Source organism: Halichoerus grypus, chromosome 7, assembly GCF_964656455.1.
Source record: "Halichoerus grypus chromosome 7, mHalGry1.hap1.1, whole genome shotgun sequence".
Classification (NCBI taxonomy): domain Eukaryota; kingdom Metazoa; phylum Chordata; class Mammalia; order Carnivora; family Phocidae; genus Halichoerus; species Halichoerus grypus.
The window spans coordinates 16,879,688-16,896,620 of record NC_135718.1 but is presented as its reverse complement, the minus strand read 5'-3'; the positions used below and the strand labels follow the sequence as shown (position 1 = coordinate 16,896,620).

General features: G+C 50.1%; 2 protein-coding genes across 6 annotated transcripts in view; one reads left to right on the top strand and one right to left on the bottom strand.

Moving 5' to 3' along the window:
- Positions 1 to 9,051, top strand: part of HABP2 (hyaluronan binding protein 2) — a 32,238-nt gene extending 23,187 nt beyond the window's left edge. For both annotated transcript variants that reach the window (XM_036106219.2, XM_078077100.1), the window contains exons 8-13: positions 1,121 to 1,218; positions 2,214 to 2,469; positions 3,523 to 3,665; positions 4,418 to 4,552; positions 5,915 to 6,060; positions 8,447 to 9,051. In XM_036106219.2, the coding sequence (XP_035962112.2) occupies positions 1,121 to 1,218; positions 2,214 to 2,469; positions 3,523 to 3,665; positions 4,418 to 4,552; positions 5,915 to 6,060; positions 8,447 to 8,611 (943 nt within the window). In that variant the 3' untranslated portion in view covers positions 8,612 to 9,051. The remainder of the gene's footprint in view (positions 1 to 1,120; positions 1,219 to 2,213; positions 2,470 to 3,522; positions 3,666 to 4,417; positions 4,553 to 5,914; positions 6,061 to 8,446) is intronic.
- Positions 8,934 to 16,933, bottom strand: part of NRAP (nebulin related anchoring protein) — a 70,821-nt gene continuing 62,821 nt past the window's right edge. For 2 of the 4 annotated variants that reach the window (XM_036106216.2, XM_078077099.1), the window contains 5 exons: positions 15,712 to 15,816; positions 12,300 to 12,407; positions 10,792 to 11,103; positions 9,877 to 10,008; positions 8,934 to 9,293 (listed from right to left, as the gene is read on the bottom strand). In XM_036106216.2, the coding sequence (XP_035962109.2) occupies positions 9,189 to 9,293; positions 9,877 to 10,008; positions 10,792 to 11,103; positions 12,300 to 12,407; positions 15,712 to 15,816 (762 nt within the window). In that variant the 3' untranslated portion in view covers positions 8,934 to 9,188. Of the gene's footprint in view, positions 10,009 to 10,791; positions 11,104 to 12,299; positions 12,408 to 15,711; positions 15,817 to 16,933 lie in introns of all 4 variants that reach the window. The other 2 variants (XM_036106215.2, XM_078077098.1) reach the window with 1 other exon arrangement.

Here is a 16,933-nt window from a genome sequence, read left to right as displayed (position 1 = left end):
CTAGTGTTCCTGGGCAGCTTAGAAACTGGGCGGGGGGGAGGGGGGGGTGGTAGTGCGGAACACTGAAACTCATCAGCTTTCTTTCTAGGAAGGTTTTCCTACACAGGATAGGCTAGGTTGAGCTGCTGTAACAAACAGCCCCCAAATCCCAGTTGCTTGAATACCTCAGGGTTTAATTTTCACTGTGGCTGCATGGGTCATGTGGGTTGGGGAGTGGGATGCGAGGGAGAGTCTTAGCTCCACAGAGTTACTCAAATACCCAGGAAAGGCAAGGAGAGACTCGAAAATAGAGCATGAGTTTTTTTACTACCTGAACCTAGAAAGGACACATCATCTCTGCACACATATTTCATTGGCCAGAAATAGTCATGCCATCCTGCACAACTTCAAGGGAGAAATGTAGAAGATAAAATGGAATGTCTGGTGAGCATTGCAGTCTCTGCCACAGGATGTTCAGGTTTTCCCACATCAGGATAATATCATTTCTATACCTGATGATGACTAGTTACCTTCTTCTCCTGCTGCCTCCAGACTACTCTGTTGGCTTCCTCCACTGCTCTAACCACATAGAATCTGCACATAAGGGGCAGGATTTGTATGGCTTTAAACTGGTTCCATTAAGCCAGAGGATTTCCCTTGCAGAAAATGCAAGTTACCTCCCACCTTCACTCAGTTTGAGCTGTTCCCTTCATGGAGGGCTCTCCAGGGCGATGCTCATAGCAGCCTTCCTCAGAGAATTCCCACACATGGAATTTGGGGGTCTTGGCAGAGTCTCTCCTCTCACCATGCATCTGTAGCTATTTCACTTTCCTGACAAAGGAGAATCTTCAACAGGGACCTCATTTCTTTTCCTACAAACACTTTGATATGTCCCGTGGATCTGGCACACATCTTGTTAACTGTTTTCTGGTCATTGGGATTCTACCCTGCAAGTTAAAGTTTTGCCACAAACACTTATGTGCCAGGGTTTGTTGACCTGTTGGAGGAATAGAATGGAACGTGGTCCCCGGGTGGGGGGGGGGGCACAGGAACTTGGTATTCTTTTATCCAAGGGTCCTTTAATGAGGTTCAGGGGGTTCACCAAGCCTTGACTGTGGGTTATTTTGTGTTTTCATTTTAGAAACCCAGATGGAGACAAACAGCCGTGGTGTTTCATTAAAGCCAACAACGCAAAGGTGAAATGGGAGTACTGCAAGATCCCAGCTTGCTCAGCCGTAGGTAAGAACATAGCTGTCCCGAAGCCCCAGCAATGGTGAGGTTGCAGGCTCCTGCACCCCATCTCTTCACCCTGTTCACCCGCCACACCTGTTTTACCAATTGCCATCCCAGTGGAAACCCAAATGCCCAATCCTCTGCTCCCCTTTCAGGATGCCTAGCAAGCCTGGATACCTTTGTTAACAGAGGCCAGTGATCCAACTATAAACTCATGTTTCCTGACTCCCAGACAGTGCACTCAGCAAATACTTATGGATTGCTCACTATGTGCCTGGCACTATGCCAGGTCTTCAGTATACAGTGGTGATCAAACATTGGCTGAGACTCCATAGCCTCTCAGGATGCAACATGGATAGAATTCCAGCCTCACAATCTTCCTGGCAGGCTTCTCTGGCCCACCTCTCTACCCATGTCCGGAAAGTTGCACCTTCCCACCTTGTCCTGATCGATGGGATTACCTCCCTGGATAGTTTCAATTCTGTGCCTTTGCTCTCATGGTCATCTCTGTCTAGAATACTCCATCCTATGTCTGATTTTGTCCATATCCAACCATTCTTTAAAAATCAACTGAAGTAACAAACAATGAATCATGGAACACTAAATCTAAAACTAATGATGTAATGTATGGGGATTAACATAACAATAAAAAAATTTAAAAAAAAAATCAACTGAAGTAACCCTTCCTCCAGTGATGGATTTACATATTTACACACACATTTTTGTATACATGTCAAAATAAGAAGTAAAAAGCAACATTTTCAAAAAAAAAAAAAAGCAACATCTTCATCATTAATTCTATAGACTTGTTTCATAGGAATCCATGTATTAACACATATTAACTGTGTATCTACTACATGCCCACCTTGTATGCATCAGTGCAGTCTCTTAACTCTGAAACTTGCTAAGCTGCTGGACTCAGAGTCATACCTTTGACAGGTCCCTTCTGAGGCCCTGGAAGGAAAGTGAGTAGTGTGATCTGTCTTTCTTGTGTCCCACAGACATTGCTGACACAGAGGAAAGCCCCACAGAGCCTCTGACTGAGCTTCCAGGGTTTGACTCATGTGGGAGGACTGAGATGACGAAGAGGAATGTCAAGAGGATCTATGGAGGCTTTAAGAGCACGGCGGGCAAGCACCCATGGCAGGCATCCCTGCAGACCTCATTGTCACTGACCATCTCCATGCCCCACGGCCACTTCTGCGGGGGAGCGCTGATCCACCCCTGCTGGGTGCTTACTGCTGCCCACTGCACGGAGTAGGTGCCTACTGAAAGCAGAGGCCAGGGAAACTCAAGTCTTTGGGGCGTGTTCTCCCCTTCCAATCTGAGCAGCATTTTGGTGACTTTGGCAGGATCAGAGGGGCTGATCTAGCTCTAAGAGCAGGAGTGGCTCATTAAAACCAGATGGAAAAGAGCTACCATGTCTAGAAGGCTTACCATGGGCATTATGTGTATTATGACAATTAATCCTGAACACTATCTACTGGAAGACAAGTTGAGGAAGGACAGAGATTTTTACTTTTATTAACTGTAATATACCCAATGCCTAGTGCAAGTCTTCATACAGAACAAGTGCTTAGTAAATATTTGTGCAGTGAAAAAGTTGATTGTTATTCTCATTTCATAAACAAGGACCCTGGGTCTTGGGAAGGTTTAGCACCTTGCGTAAAGTCATGTGGAAAGTGAGTAGGTAAATGGGATATGAACCCAGACTGACCTGTTTCCTTAACCTCTCCAGCCTTGCCCTGAACAGAGAAAAATAGCATGCTCCTATCTGATGCCATTACTATGAACCTCCTGGTGTTGTGTGTCTTCAGCCATGACTCCTATTTGGCCTAGAGAAGCCAGCACCTACTGAGCACCTGAATTACCACCACTCCCCTGAGTTCCCCAAATTCATGGTCAGAGCTGGTCCCATGTAGCCCAGGTTTTGGTGGCAGCCTTGAAGGTCTTCCTATCCAGTATCATTAAACAACTTCTTCTGGGATTCAAACATGCAAACACTAGCCTCCACAAAGAATAGTTGTTCAAGAAGTTAATTGGCTGCTCTTTAGCAAATCCCAGGGGGAACGGGAGGTCTCTCAGGAAATGTGGGATACATGTTACAGCTTGCATTTGGAGACCATGTTTCCTCACATTTTCTTACTTGGACCACACAGCAGAGTTCTGTGAGCAAGATGACAGTTATAAATGAGGATGCCAAGGCTGCAGAAGGTCAGGTCATTTGTCCAAGGTCATAGCTCACTGGGAACAAAGCCAGGGCTTAACTTCAGTCTCTCAAATACCAGACCATCTTACCTTCCCTTGCAGCATAAAAACCAAACATCTGAAAGTGGTGTTAGGGGACCAGGACCTGAAGAAGACAGAATTCCATGAGCAGAGATTCGGGGTGGAGAAGATTTTCAAGTACAGCCACTATAATGAAAGAGAAGAGATTCCCCACAATGATATTGGCAAGTCTCCTCTATGGTGGATCTCCCATGGGTCTTGTCCTGGGTAGATTTCATTACTGATGGAAAGCTGAGGTTTGGTTCTAGAAGGTGCTTTTATCTTTTTGGTCCCTCATAGACTCTATAAGATAGAGAATTTATTCCAGAGCCCTTTAGTTTTAAAGGTCTGTGTTGATGTTATCGATAAATGAGGGGAAGAGGTGCTAGCAAGGCTGTATTGTGGAAAGAACTCAGCCTTGAATCCCAGCTCCCTCCCTTACTAGCTGGCTTCACTTCTCCAAGCCTCAGCTCCTCTTCTATAAAATGGATATGCTGGTGTACAACACTCAGCTTCCCGTGTGTTAAGTGACTTGATGTGCATGTGTCCCCACGTACATCTGGCATCTGGTAGGTGCTCGGATGTAGACGCAATGATGTTAAGGTGCTGGCTGCTCAATGTGTACTCTAGCTCTCCATTCCTAGGATCTGTCACTCTCTCTCCTTCCTCAGTATCTTTTTTTTCCCTCTTGAAGCCTGTTCTTTAAAAAAATGGACTATAAACGATTTCAAACTCCACTATTATTTTTTGATATTACACTCAGCCTGAAGTGTGACTCCTCCCCAGTTGGAAGTTAAAAGAATGCAGTAGCCGAGGAGCAAGGCATTCATTTGTTAGGCACTGGGAGTGGGGCTTTGCAATGTCTACCTCCTGATCAAGTTGAAGCTAATGACAGAGAAGATACCATCATTCATTTTCTCTTTCTCTCCTTACCTAGCTTTGCTCAAGCTGAAGCCAGTGGATGGTCACTGTGCTTTGGAATCCAAATATGTGAAGACCGTATGTTTGCCCCATGGTGTTTTCCCCTCTGGGACTGAGTGCCACATCTCTGGCTGGGGTGTGACAGAAACAGGTGAGTCTGGCCATGCATTCTCCTGAGACCCAGGTGAGTTGCATTAACTAGAGAAGAAAGGGGTCAAACTCAACATCCCTTCTGAACTTAGAATCAGTGTTCCATTGAAGGTGCATTACAAAAAGGAAGAGATTGCCTTATGGCTAAATCTCTAGATAAATCTCATCACTTCCAAGGAGCCTTCCCTGATCTTTCTATTTGTCCCTGTCCCCTACCTTGACTTCCATCAAGCATTGATCCTGTATCCACAGAGATCACTCTCCTTCCCGTGGTAGACTGGAAAGAGGATAGATTATAAAGAAGATGGGTTTGGCATCAGACAGACTGGTGTTGGGATCTTGGCTTTGTCACTTGGACAGCTGAGTTTTAGTTTCTCCATAACCACACTTACCTCCTAGGTTTGGAATCATTATAATAGGAGCTGATAGAATTCCATGGAGATATTCACTTAGCCCCTGGAGGGCAGGGTCTGCGTTCGTTTATCTGTTTCCCCTGAAGTGCTTCACTCAGGGGTCTCCACATTGTAGGCATTCTATAAATTTTCTTAAACCAAGCTACTGATTTGTCTCTAGGATGTGGTCTTATCTAAAAAAGTAACCACAGGATCCATTTCCTCATGTGCTGACAAGATTATATTCTCTAACATATGAAATCCAGAGGCGTATTTCAAGTCTTTCTCAAATACTCAAAATAGATCTCTCTTCCCCCCAAATCTTGCCCTTAATAATGGAAAGCAAGAAACACTTTAAATAGACCTGTATTCATGAAGAAAATGAAATGTAATACACAAATTTGTCAGAAGGCTTTTGGGAAAGAAGATTTCGGGTTAATCAGATCTAGGGTTAGCCAGAGGCCAGTCTTCATAGGGATCTTCATTGTCGTGCGCCTAAACCTTTCAATATCACCATGCTGACCAGAGCACATTGAGCAGAACAGAGGATCCTCAGGGGAAGAAATCTCTGCTCTGGGAAGTAGGTAATCTAGAGGAGCAACTGGGGCACTGCATCCATCATTAGGAATCTACTGTGTGCCAGTCCTCTGCTAGGAAATTTAAAAAATGGTTTAAGACACTATCCCTACCCTTCTGACCTGATGGTCTAGCTGGGGAGACAGAAGAGGGAATAAATGATTCTGCTCCACTGTGATAAGCACAGAACAGAAGGTCTATAAAACCATGGGGAAGACTGGAGGCCAAGAGCCTCCATCCTTGAAAGATGAGGCCCCTCTGCCCATCTCCTGGAAAAACCTTCCTTTCTGAGTTCAGACCTGTGGCCATCTTCTTATCAATGCCCCCACCATCTTCTGGTGGGACACGTGTCCTCCGGGTCCCCACAGTGGTGACTTCTTTTCTCTACCCCACAGGGGAAGGATCCCGCCAGCTCCTGGATGCCAAGGTCAAGCTGATTGCCAATGCTTTGTGCAACTCCCACCAACTCTATGACCACATGATCGATGACAGCATGATTTGTGCAGGAAACCTTCAGAAGCCTGGGAAAGACTCGTGCCAGGTCTGAGATTCCAAATGGCACTTGGAGAAGGAGACATGGGCAGGAGCTTACACTGGGCAGAGGCCAGACTGAGAGCCCCTGGCTGGGAGGCCAGTTCGGAGGCCCACCTGCCATAAAGCTAAGGCACAGGCAGGCATACTTGTCCTCTGGCAGATTGGCATCCACATCCATCTGGGAGGATCCAGCATTGTAACTGTAGTGGCCGCTTTGCCTGCCTTGTCTAAGTTAATTCTCATGACACTGGTGAAGGGGATGTCATCATCACAAGTCATAGATGCTTGGAGAAATGATCTTGGCCCATAGCACCTGGCTGGTTGAGTGGCAGAGCGGAGATTTGCTTCACTGTGTTTAAACGTGAAGATGGTGCTTCTGGCCTCAGTACTGGGCAGCATGGCTGTAAATCCCAACAAGGAGCTATCCAAAGGACCAGTGGCTAGAAGGAGAAAGATGACAGGCCCAGAGAATTCGTAATAGTAACTAAGCATCAGGATCTGTATGTGTGTGCCTGTGTATGTGAGAGAGAGAGAGACAGAGATGGGGGTGGGGATTCAGCCCTAGCACACTAAGTGGCTGAGTGGTTCCTCAGCCTGCCTGACATCCCCCCCAACCCAGTCTAGGACTTTTGGGGACCCCAAGCCACAGAGGCCTGTGGTAACTCAGAGGCTGCAGGACAGGGAGATGGGGGAGGCTCCATCTACTGGTGCTGAAGTGACATCAAGCCTTTACCCCAAGTCAGAGACCAGGCCCCATGGTCTCTCTCTCTCTGTAGGGGTCACATCTCACAGGAGACGTCCTTCCTAGACTCCCAAGAACACCTAAGTTTAGAATCTTCTGCCCAACGTCCTCATAAATCACCCAACTGTCTTGGAAACCCCAGTGTGGACACACTCAAGCCTCAGCTCCCCCCTCACAAATGGGCCCAACAATGACCTGCCGGCCTCGAGCTGGGGTGGGAAATCACCGTCACTCTCTCTAAGGTTTGTGGCTCTACTGGGACCCTCTGTCCCTTCCCAAGGGGCTGCAGAGATCCACCTCCTCAAAGGAGGGTCATGGGCTGATGGATGTGATTTGTCTGAAGCCCCTGGAAGATGAGGAAGAAAACAGGTCATTCCATCCTCTAGGTATTTCGAGGGCTTCGCTTGCAGGCTTTGGAAACAGACAGTCACAGGTTTGAATCCTGGTTCTTCCACTTCGTGACTTTTGTCAATCACTGAATTGTTTCGTCAGCTCGGGCTGCTCTAACAAATCCTCATAGACCGGCTTAAACAGCACAGATGTATTTCTCCCAGTTCTGGGGGCTGGCTGTCCAGATCAGGGTGTCAGTGTGGTCAGGCTCCAGGGGGTGCCCTCTCCCGGGTCACAGACAGCCGATTCCTCCTTGTGACCTCACACGGGGGAAAGAGGGGGCTACCTCTGTGGGGTCCCTTTCAGCAGGGCACTAATCCCATGCATGAGGGCCCCACCTCATCTCCTCCCAAACCCCCACCCACTGAGACCATCACATTGGGGAATTAGGTTTCAACGTCAGTATTTGGGGGGAACACATTCAGTTCATTACACTGAAATAATTTTCCAATCTCGGGTGCCTAATCTGTAATATTAAACGAAATAAGACATAACATATGCATAAAATCCTAAGGTGTGGCTAAGATTCAAAGAGACAATTGGCTGTAAATCCTCTCAGTTGCCGGGTGTGAGCAGTGGGGCGTGGTGAGAGCTGCCCCTTCTCACCATCCTCCTCCTGCCACTTTAGCTGGGGCTCAATATGAACCAGGCACTGTTCTATGTACTTTACAAAGATTAATCTGCACAGGAGCCGGGGCAGGGTTGGGGGAGGTCTGTTGCCCTCCACAGTTCACCATGTGAGAAACTGAGGCCCACTTGGCGAGCATCCACCAATCTGGTTTGGAACAAGAAGATCTAACCCCGTAGACCACATTGAACATCTAGGCTGTGCTGTCTCCGAGCCCCGTCCTTCCCACCCTGTGTGTGCCCTGAGGGTCCTGGGAGGGTTCTATCCAAACAGGGTACTGCCCCCCCGACCCTGCAGGAATGGGAAGTTGGGGGCCCCTGAGAACTCGCTGTGTGACTACGAGTCATGACTAAGGGTGTGGAAGTAGGGGTGTGACCACAGCACTGGGGTCCAGTCCTGTGGCTTCTCTGCCAAGCCCTCATGGACTCAGGGGCCTACGGTGGTATTCACTTCTCTCCCTTCAGAGCTCTGTGTCTGAGAAGGCTTTAGAAGAGCCCTGCCTCCACTTTCCAGAGAAACCCACTGGGGCGATGTCACCCCATCGCCCCCTGGCATCTCCTCATGGAAGGTGGAGGGTGTCTCTGAATGTATTCTGATTCACAAAGCTGAACTCATGTGTCTTTTTTCCCTTAGGGTGACTCTGGAGGCCCTCTGACCTGTGAGAAGAATGGCACCTACTATATCTATGGGATAGTGAGCTGGGGCCTGGAATGTGGGAAGAAGCCAGGAGTCTACACCCAAGTTACCAAATTCCTGAATTGGATCAAAGCCACCATCCAAAAGGAGGGTAGCTTCTAAGGTGTCTTCTGAACCTGAGAGCCCATTGTCCTGAGCACCCAGACAAGGCCAGGCCTCATGGGCAGCCCTGGACGCCCTGGGAGCCCCCAGGAGGCCATACAGCCGAGTGTCCATGCTCTGAGCAGAGACAACAGCCACCCAGCCTGGGGCGCCCTGGACCAGCATGTCCACCGCTTTATCAGGCTGCCTCATGGGTAACCCAAGACATGCCAGAATCAACCCAATAGATACTTTGTGGGCTTCCCTTCAAGAAAATCACAGACCACCTTCACCTCAGACATTTGCAAACGTGGGATTTCAGAACAACCAGAGCCAGTGGGAGTCACCTTTACATCTTTATTCCTCATCCCAGACACCCAAGGAACGCAACAGAACTGGCCACCCATGTCCAGGATCAGACGGGGGACCAAAAATACAACATTCTCCGTGGTTTTCTGAGAGTCGTTGTTTTAGTAAAGGCGGCTCGGGGATGGGCTGGTGTGTGGCTTTTTCAGCTTGCTCGAAAGGAAGCATGTCTCCGGTGGGCACATTTCCTCCTGAGCCTCTTTCCCAAGAGTCCTGGGTGGACGCTGCTCACTCACAACGGCACAGCCTTCCTCCTGTTGACGTGTAGAATCTCAGTGGCATCTGGGTTCACGTCCCCCCTCTGATTATCTGCAGGCTCCAGAGCCTCTGGCCCCCCCTGCAGAAATCAAACATACCTCCCTGAGTCAGAATGAAGCTTCCGCCCGGCTCCCACAGAATGAGCTGCCTCAGATGCCCTGGGAGCATTTCAAATGCTCCCCCTCCCCTGCCCTTCCCCTCCTCCACCCTCCCCAAGAGAAAGGATCCTCGAGGCAAGAAGGAGAAAGAAGCAAAGCCAATCTCTCATTTAGACGTGGCGTCTTTCTTCTGAACAAAGTAGGGTTCAAAACCCAGACTGTTGCAGCCAGCAAGTCCCTGACCCTTCCTGCGGATGTAACGAGCTAGCGGTGAGCACAGCCTGGGCGGCCGTGGCCCGTGATTGAAGGGGCCCCGGTAGGCTTGTCTCCGTGCAACTAATGGCTGTGACTTCAGAGAAAACCCTGCAGGAAGTTTAACCCGGGTGTCATCCGCCTGGTCATCTCAGACCCATGAAATTAGGCGCCTTGCTCCAGCTAGCTGCATTTCACACTTCTTTAGAGCCGGCTGACCTTTGGCCAAAAATAAAGTTTGAAAAGAAACAATGAGTTTGCCTTTCCCCCACGGCCTTGCCGGCTGGGGTGGGTTTGCGGCTGGCTACTCACAGAAGCCCCCCGGAGACCCAGGCCCCTCGCCTTGGCCAGTTCCGCCGCCCGCCGAGCCATTTCCACTTTGTAGGAGCCGGGAGGTGTCCAGCCGATACCTCTGGTCAGGTTCAAGTCTGATTTGTACTTGACCTTAGGGGACAGAGGGAAGCAAGAGGAAGAGGTCAGTGGGGTCTGGGGTGGTTTGGCCACAGTGTGGCCTCTGTGGGATGGAGCACATGCCCTTGTCAGTAAAGTCAGGACAAGGGGGGCAAACTCCTCCCCAACAGAGGCTCCCTGGCACGGAGGGCCCGATGTGCTGTGATCTGGGCTGGCATGTCGCTGGGCTTTGCATCTTCCCACTCAAGTAACAGGAGCCACACTGGGGGCAGAGGGTGGGGAGGATCCATTCAAGTCTCAGCTCCCACCTCAATTCGCTCTGTGACCTCAGGAAAGCCATTTCCCTTCTCTGGGCTTCAGCTGCCTCCCAGGGAAAGTGCAAGGACTGAGTCAGGTAACTGCTAAGACCTCTCAGAAACAGTATGGCAGAACCATCGAGAGCTTGAGCTCTCACATCAAGCCAAGTGGGGTTCATATCCCAGGCCTGCCACCTGTTTGCCGGGTGATCTTGAGTCAGTTCCCTAAGCTCTCCAGGCCTCTGGTTCCTCATCTGTAAAATGGGGCAGGAATGGGCTGCTGTGGGAGCTACATGGCACGATGCTTGGAAAAGCATTTGGCACCAAGCCTGGCCCACGGTAAAGACTCCATAAACTGCAATTATTATACCTTCTGGCACTGTGGTGTTAGGTCTCCCGGATTCTGTCTCAGCCCAGCTCCCCCCCCCCCCCCCCCCCCGGCCAAAAGGTCATGTGGGTCACGTGGGATGCGGCGTGATGGCCGAGGCAGCGGAGGAAGGGTCTCAGCCGGGCGGCTCACATCACTCTGCAGCTGGTGGGCCTTCTGCGCGTGCTTCAGGCCCAGCTGCTCGGGGTCGCAGGTGGGCTGGGCCGGAGGCTGCCTGTAGCGCAGGTTGCTGGCTAGCTGCTGGCTCCTCCTGGCCTGGAGGAAGCCGGGCTGGTCCGGGCAGCTGTGGAACTGGGTCCGAGTCCTGGCAAAGTCCTTCTTGTACTCGTTGTCACTCTGCAGTTTGCCGACGCTGAGGAAATGCCTCATCCTGGGGTCGTCGTTGACGCTGCGGTAACCAATCTGCAGGCCCCGGTCCCGCAGGAAGGCCTCTTTATACCGGAACTGCAGGTCAGAGAAGCAGAGGTGGGGCGTGGGGGCCGGCCTCCCCTCCCAGGCCAGCCCACAGGATTCTCAGCCGGAAGTTCAATGACGGGGTAAGAGCACAGCTTTGGATTCAGGTAGACCTCGGATCTAGATCTCCCTCTGCTACCTTCTAGCTGTGTGGCCTGGGGCCAGTTACTGAGTCTCTCTGAGCCTCAGTTTCCCCTCCTGATAAAATGGGAGAACGAGCCTCCACCCCACGGGACACGGAGAGGATTCAGCGAGATGGGGGCTGAGCTTCAGGTTCATGCCCACCGAGTGGCGACTATGAGTATTAAGGCTGCTGTAATGAATAATCCAACAGGAAGAGCCTCTCTCAGCAGCCACTCTTCCTTTGATTCTTCCCGGCTTACAGGGGCCCCGTCCAGGGTTCCTCAAACCATCTCTAGGGAAGGATCAGATTAATTTTGTTTTGCTTTTTAAATTTCCAATCCATCAAAGTCCCACAGGTGGTTCTACTGCATCTGATTAGTACGTAGTGGTAACACCCAAACCAGCCCTGCTCCAGACGAGTCCACTGGGCATGGGCTTTGTTGTCACAATGGCTAGTTGCTAAAAATGTTTCTAAATGCCTGCTCTTGATTTCTGGACTGATTGTGGGCAGATACAAGGTATTCATGAGTGATCCGTGATCTACCTTCTTCTTCCATAAAAATGGCTGCCATGTTTTGAACACCTGTTATTTGCACAACACTGTAAACCATTTTGTTTTCAGTCCTCCATCGATCCTAGGAGATGAAAATTATATCCCTATTTCACAGATGTAGAAATCTGCATTCAGAGGATGTAAGCAACTTGCCCAAGACCACATGGCCGCGTCCTAAGCGACTGAGCCAGGATTTGGACTCAAAATCAATCTAAAGAAAAAGCTCAATCTCTTTCTACCCTGTCACACTGCACTTCAGCTAGAAGTCCCTTTATTGTGGATTGACACATCAGTCAAATGTTAGTTCACTTCTAGGTACACATATGTCAACTTTTAAGAGTGTCCTCCCCAATCTGAAATTTCTGGCTAAGGTTCTAGAAAATAAGGCCTATTTTTAATTTCATTTGAAATACTTGTTCAGTTTGTGTTCCTGGTGGTTTGCTTTTCAACAGAACGGGGAAAAGCAGTCAAACCCACAAGTGAGAGAGGGAGTGAGAGCGTGAGGTCTTACGTCACTGGCGATCTCCCTGGACGCCCGGGCGGTCTGGAATGGGATGGCATCCAGCCTGAAGTCATAGCCGCCAGCCCGCGTCTGTTCCCAAGAGTTTCTGTAGGCTTTCTAGATGGGGAAAACAGAGAAATGAGTGAGCAGGGAGTGAGAACTCCACACCTGGCATGTTGTTAGTTCTGAGCAGGAATGAATGCATACCCTCCGCCCTGCAGGTGTCCAAGGACAGAGCCATGGCCCCACACCTGTCCCGAGGACCTCCCCAAGCTCTGGGACTAGTGGGGCTGGCCACGAAGGGCTCAGCTCTAAGCTCCTGGCCTGAGCATCAGACCCTGCTCTGATGGGCCTGTGGTCTGTGAGTCTGGCTCCTTTGCTATATTCTGTTGGGACCAGAGGCCACCCCCCCACTCCTTCCTGTCTTTGCATTCATTTTCAGTGCCTCGGGTTTGCAGCTTCTAGATGCCAGAACTCGAAGTTCAAGAACTCTGCTTCTTCCCTCATGCTGAAAGCACTCTTCCTTGGGTCCTGGCACCCATGAGTTTGTTAGCTCCAACGACGCCCCGGGGGCCCCTCGGCTACTTCTAAAGCTGTGTCACACCAGCACTATGAAGCGAGCCGCCTCCCATAGGCACAGCCCTGGTGCCCACACGGAGGGAAGAGCCTTCACCTGAATTAAATTGATTGCCAAGAACCTGACTGAGTTCCTGACCCGTGTATTTCACATCTTCCTCTTTCATTTTTTCCCTTTTGAAGGTGTTCTCGCACAGCCTCCGGGAGTCTGTAATCACATCCTCTTGGTCCTCAGGTAGACCCACATACCCGAGAGAGCATCAAAATCTCCCAGGCCTTCATGTAGCTAATATTTTTTTTTCAGCATAAGGGAATGGCTCCATGAAAGGAGGCATCTGGAGATCCCAGTGGAGGGCTGTCCTTTATCCAGCCACAGAGAAGGGACACAGCGGGTGAGGCACATCGGCAGCAGACGACAAAGTGACAGCCCCAGACCGAGTCGGCGGCTCACTCACTCCAAGAGCCACAGCAGGTCAGGAGGCCCTGGAAGAACCTTGCTTTTGTCACTTGGAAACAGAGGTCATGGCCGAGGCCCCGTTCTATAGGGCATTGAGGGGACTAAGCAAAGGAGGGATGGCAGATAAAAAAGTGAAGTGCCTCGCACCACTGCGCAACTGGGCCTGGAACCAGAGGGGCCCATGAGAAGGAGCCAGGCACGGCAGAGCTCCACATTGTTACGTACTGCCATCCATCACCTTCACCTTCATCATCGCCTCCAACTCCAACATCCAATGCCACCAACCACGAGCCAAATACCTGCTGTGTTCAGGGGCCTAGAAATACAGAGTCAATAATCGTTGGAGTAATCGCCTAATTGATGGGCCACAAATGGCCCCAAGGATTCCATTTACTGGGTCACCACCGAGTGGAACAGGCAGGACGGAGGGATCGGTAGACGGGGAGAAACATTCAGATAATGACAGAGCGACCATCACCTTCAGCATTACGCTCCCTGATATGGTGGCCCCACAAATAGCAGTATATACAGCAAATAGAGTCCAAGCCCTTAGCATCCCCTGGGAAGGGGACAGTTGGCCCCTTCCTACAAAGGGCCTCCACACTGGATCTGGGCTAGGTAAGGGCGCCAAACTTTCCTCAGCACCAAACTCTGACGTCACCCCACTCTGGGGTCCAATGCACCCCAGCTTCTGAGCCTCTATGACGGAGGGTCACCTAGCGAGCGTGGCTGAAATTGGGGTTCTCTCCAAGGCGCCGGCTCCCCTTTCTCCCGCTCCTTCTCCCTGTATACTATTTGCTTGATTGTGATCACTTCCTCCCTGAGTTTTTTTTATTCTGTTGAGGTTTCTGCCTTGCCACTGGGAGACTTTAGATTCCGTAGGCTCTTTGATTTGGAACCCTGGGCGTTCCTCTTCTTTATCACAGTGGGTGCAGTTTTGTCCTCATCCTCACACATTAGAGTCATTTGATTTTTAGTTATTTCGGCTGCCTTACACATCTCAATGGCTTTCTTTGCCCAGGAAGGTCACTTTCCCTCCACATCTTCCTCACAGAGCACTTGATCCAATTGTGTGCATTCTCCACGCCCCCGAAGAAGTGCTCTTTCAAAAGAGGTTCATGAGTTCTCCATATCCGCATGCCCCAGCGGCTAATTTCAGCTCTGGGACTCTGCAGACTGGCATCCCTCGTGAGCCAAAAGATGCTCTGTCACCAGCCTGGGGTGGCCGTCCTCCTTCAGCTGGGCCCCAAATGGACTGGCAGCTTTACCCCAGTTTTCAGGGCTCTGAGCCTCCAATCACGCGGCCCATGGAGGCCCGGCCTTCCCCCATCCTCGAAGCACTAATACGATGGATGTTTTGTCCCAGCTCTGTTGAGGGGGAGGTCCCACTTCCCCCAGATGGAGGTCAGCCCACCCGAGCTGCTCTTCTAAAATTATCGCCTGCACATCCCTCAAAAGCCTCAAATGGTCATAATAACTCATATTTACAAAGCACCATCGCATTCACTGCGTGGGATCCCACAGGGCTTTACAAACGCAACAAACTAATACACACGCTAACTAGAAGGCGCCTCTCGCCGACCCCTGCGAGGCGGCCACCTCTGGGGTGCGCGGGAGCAGCTGCTGATCTGCACGGAGCCCCAGGATACAATGGCCAGGCCAGGGAGGGAAGAATGGCCGGACTCTGGGAGGCCCCGCGCGGCCCCAGGCCGACACACTCAGCCTGTGTGATTCTGATCTGACAGCGGCTTTTGATTCTGCCGCCTGCCTACCTGTTATCCCTGGATCACAGCTTTGCTGGCCGAGCGGCAGCCTATTCTATTACAACCGGGGGCCTCCAACCCCCGCTAACAACAAGCCCGGGTTTAGGAAACAGCATCTTGGTTATGCACGCAAAGGGCAGACATCTAAGGGAAAAAGAAGTGTGGAGGCCACCGCCTCACGCACAAAGGAGCCGCTCGTGTTTGTACCCGATGGACGACAATTGTGCGGCGAGAAAGTGCCACCGTGCCTCCAAAGTCACCCTGCTCTGGGGACTGAGGAGACGTGTCCAGGAAAGAAACGGAGCAGGTGTCTACACCTGCCAGGGCCGGGGGAGCACCTGACTGCAGTCTTGGCCGTCACGCCCAGAAACAGAATCTTCAAGCCGGAAGGAACCACAGGCATTGGTCCGCCCAGCTCCATCCCATTTTCCAGTTGGGGAAACTGAGGCCCAGCGAGGGAAGTGGCTCAGAGTCCCACATGCGGTCTGTCTCACTCTCGGTCCTGCGTTCTTCCTGTCTCAAGTCCTCCTTCCTGGGACTTTTCTCCCCCCAACAAATACAGTCCAGTCTGGGTGTAGATACAATTGCAGGAGGTGCGTACCGCACAAAGCATCACTTCACTTACGTCACTCAGATGCAGCGCGTTGAGCCGGGCTCTGGCGAAATCGGGGTGGTCAGAGATCGGTGTGTATCTGTGCAGGGATTCCGCATCCCCCAACCTGTACAGACGCTGTGGGGGAGACAGGCTCACGGTAAATGCAGAACGGGGGCTGGCTGAGATTATGGGTGAGAAGCAGGGTGCCCCTCCCCACCGGGTGCCCGCCGTGGGAGCAGAACCCAGCCCTGCACTCGGAGAGCATCCCTCCAGAACCCACCATCTGACAGAGGGGGCCCACATGCCCAGAGTCAGGTAGGGTTGGCTGGTGGTAAGGAGACCCCGTTTAAAATATTTATCAAGATCTGCTCCAAATGCGCCCCAAACCAACATCCCAGCTGGCCACACCTGTGTGGTTTTACAAACAGTATAAGGTGCGGGGCTCTTTCGAGAATCTTTGCAATTGAGCATTGTTCAAGCTTTCTGCTAGTACTGAGATGTCTTAATGCCCTTATTGCTTGATGTGAATAGGAATAATAAAAAGACACAAGCGCTAATAAGTCTTTTTTTTTTTAATCCTAAAAGGACTTCATATGTTTTCAGAAAATTAAAGTTTTCAGAGTCTACCTGGGTCCCAGGAAGACACAATTTTAAAACTCAAGCTTTCTCTTAGTTGCTATTTTGAGAGCAGTGATCTAAGAGTTGCAAAGAATTTTAGGAAGGGATGGAGTCTCATCTACTTTTAGAGAGGAAAATATAGTATTGAATATTCTGATCCTTTTCCAAATTCAATTTGGGCTTCGCAAACGTGAACCTGTCGGTATATTTGGACTCTGTGTGACCAGGGGTCGGCTTTGTCACTGTGTGTGCAAAATCAAATCCCTTGACGAGGTCAGAGAAAAAATATTTAACTTCCTATACTTCGAAATAAATATAAGAGAGAAGAAATGAGGCTAAATCATACAGAGAGAGTAGAAGCAGAAAAAAGCTTTTAATATAACTGTTCTTTTTTTTTTCTAACTGGGTTATGTTCAGCTTTTAATTCCATTACCATCTATCAATAATTAAGATGTATCTCATCTAGTGTTTAGTAAAAGATCATCAATAATATGCAGTATTAATATTGTTACAATTATGAATCAAACCATAATATAATTATGAACCAAACCATAATAACCAACCATAAATTGAGGACTTACTACATTCCCCATACTTGCTAAAACTTCACATACATTTATTTATTTAATTCTCA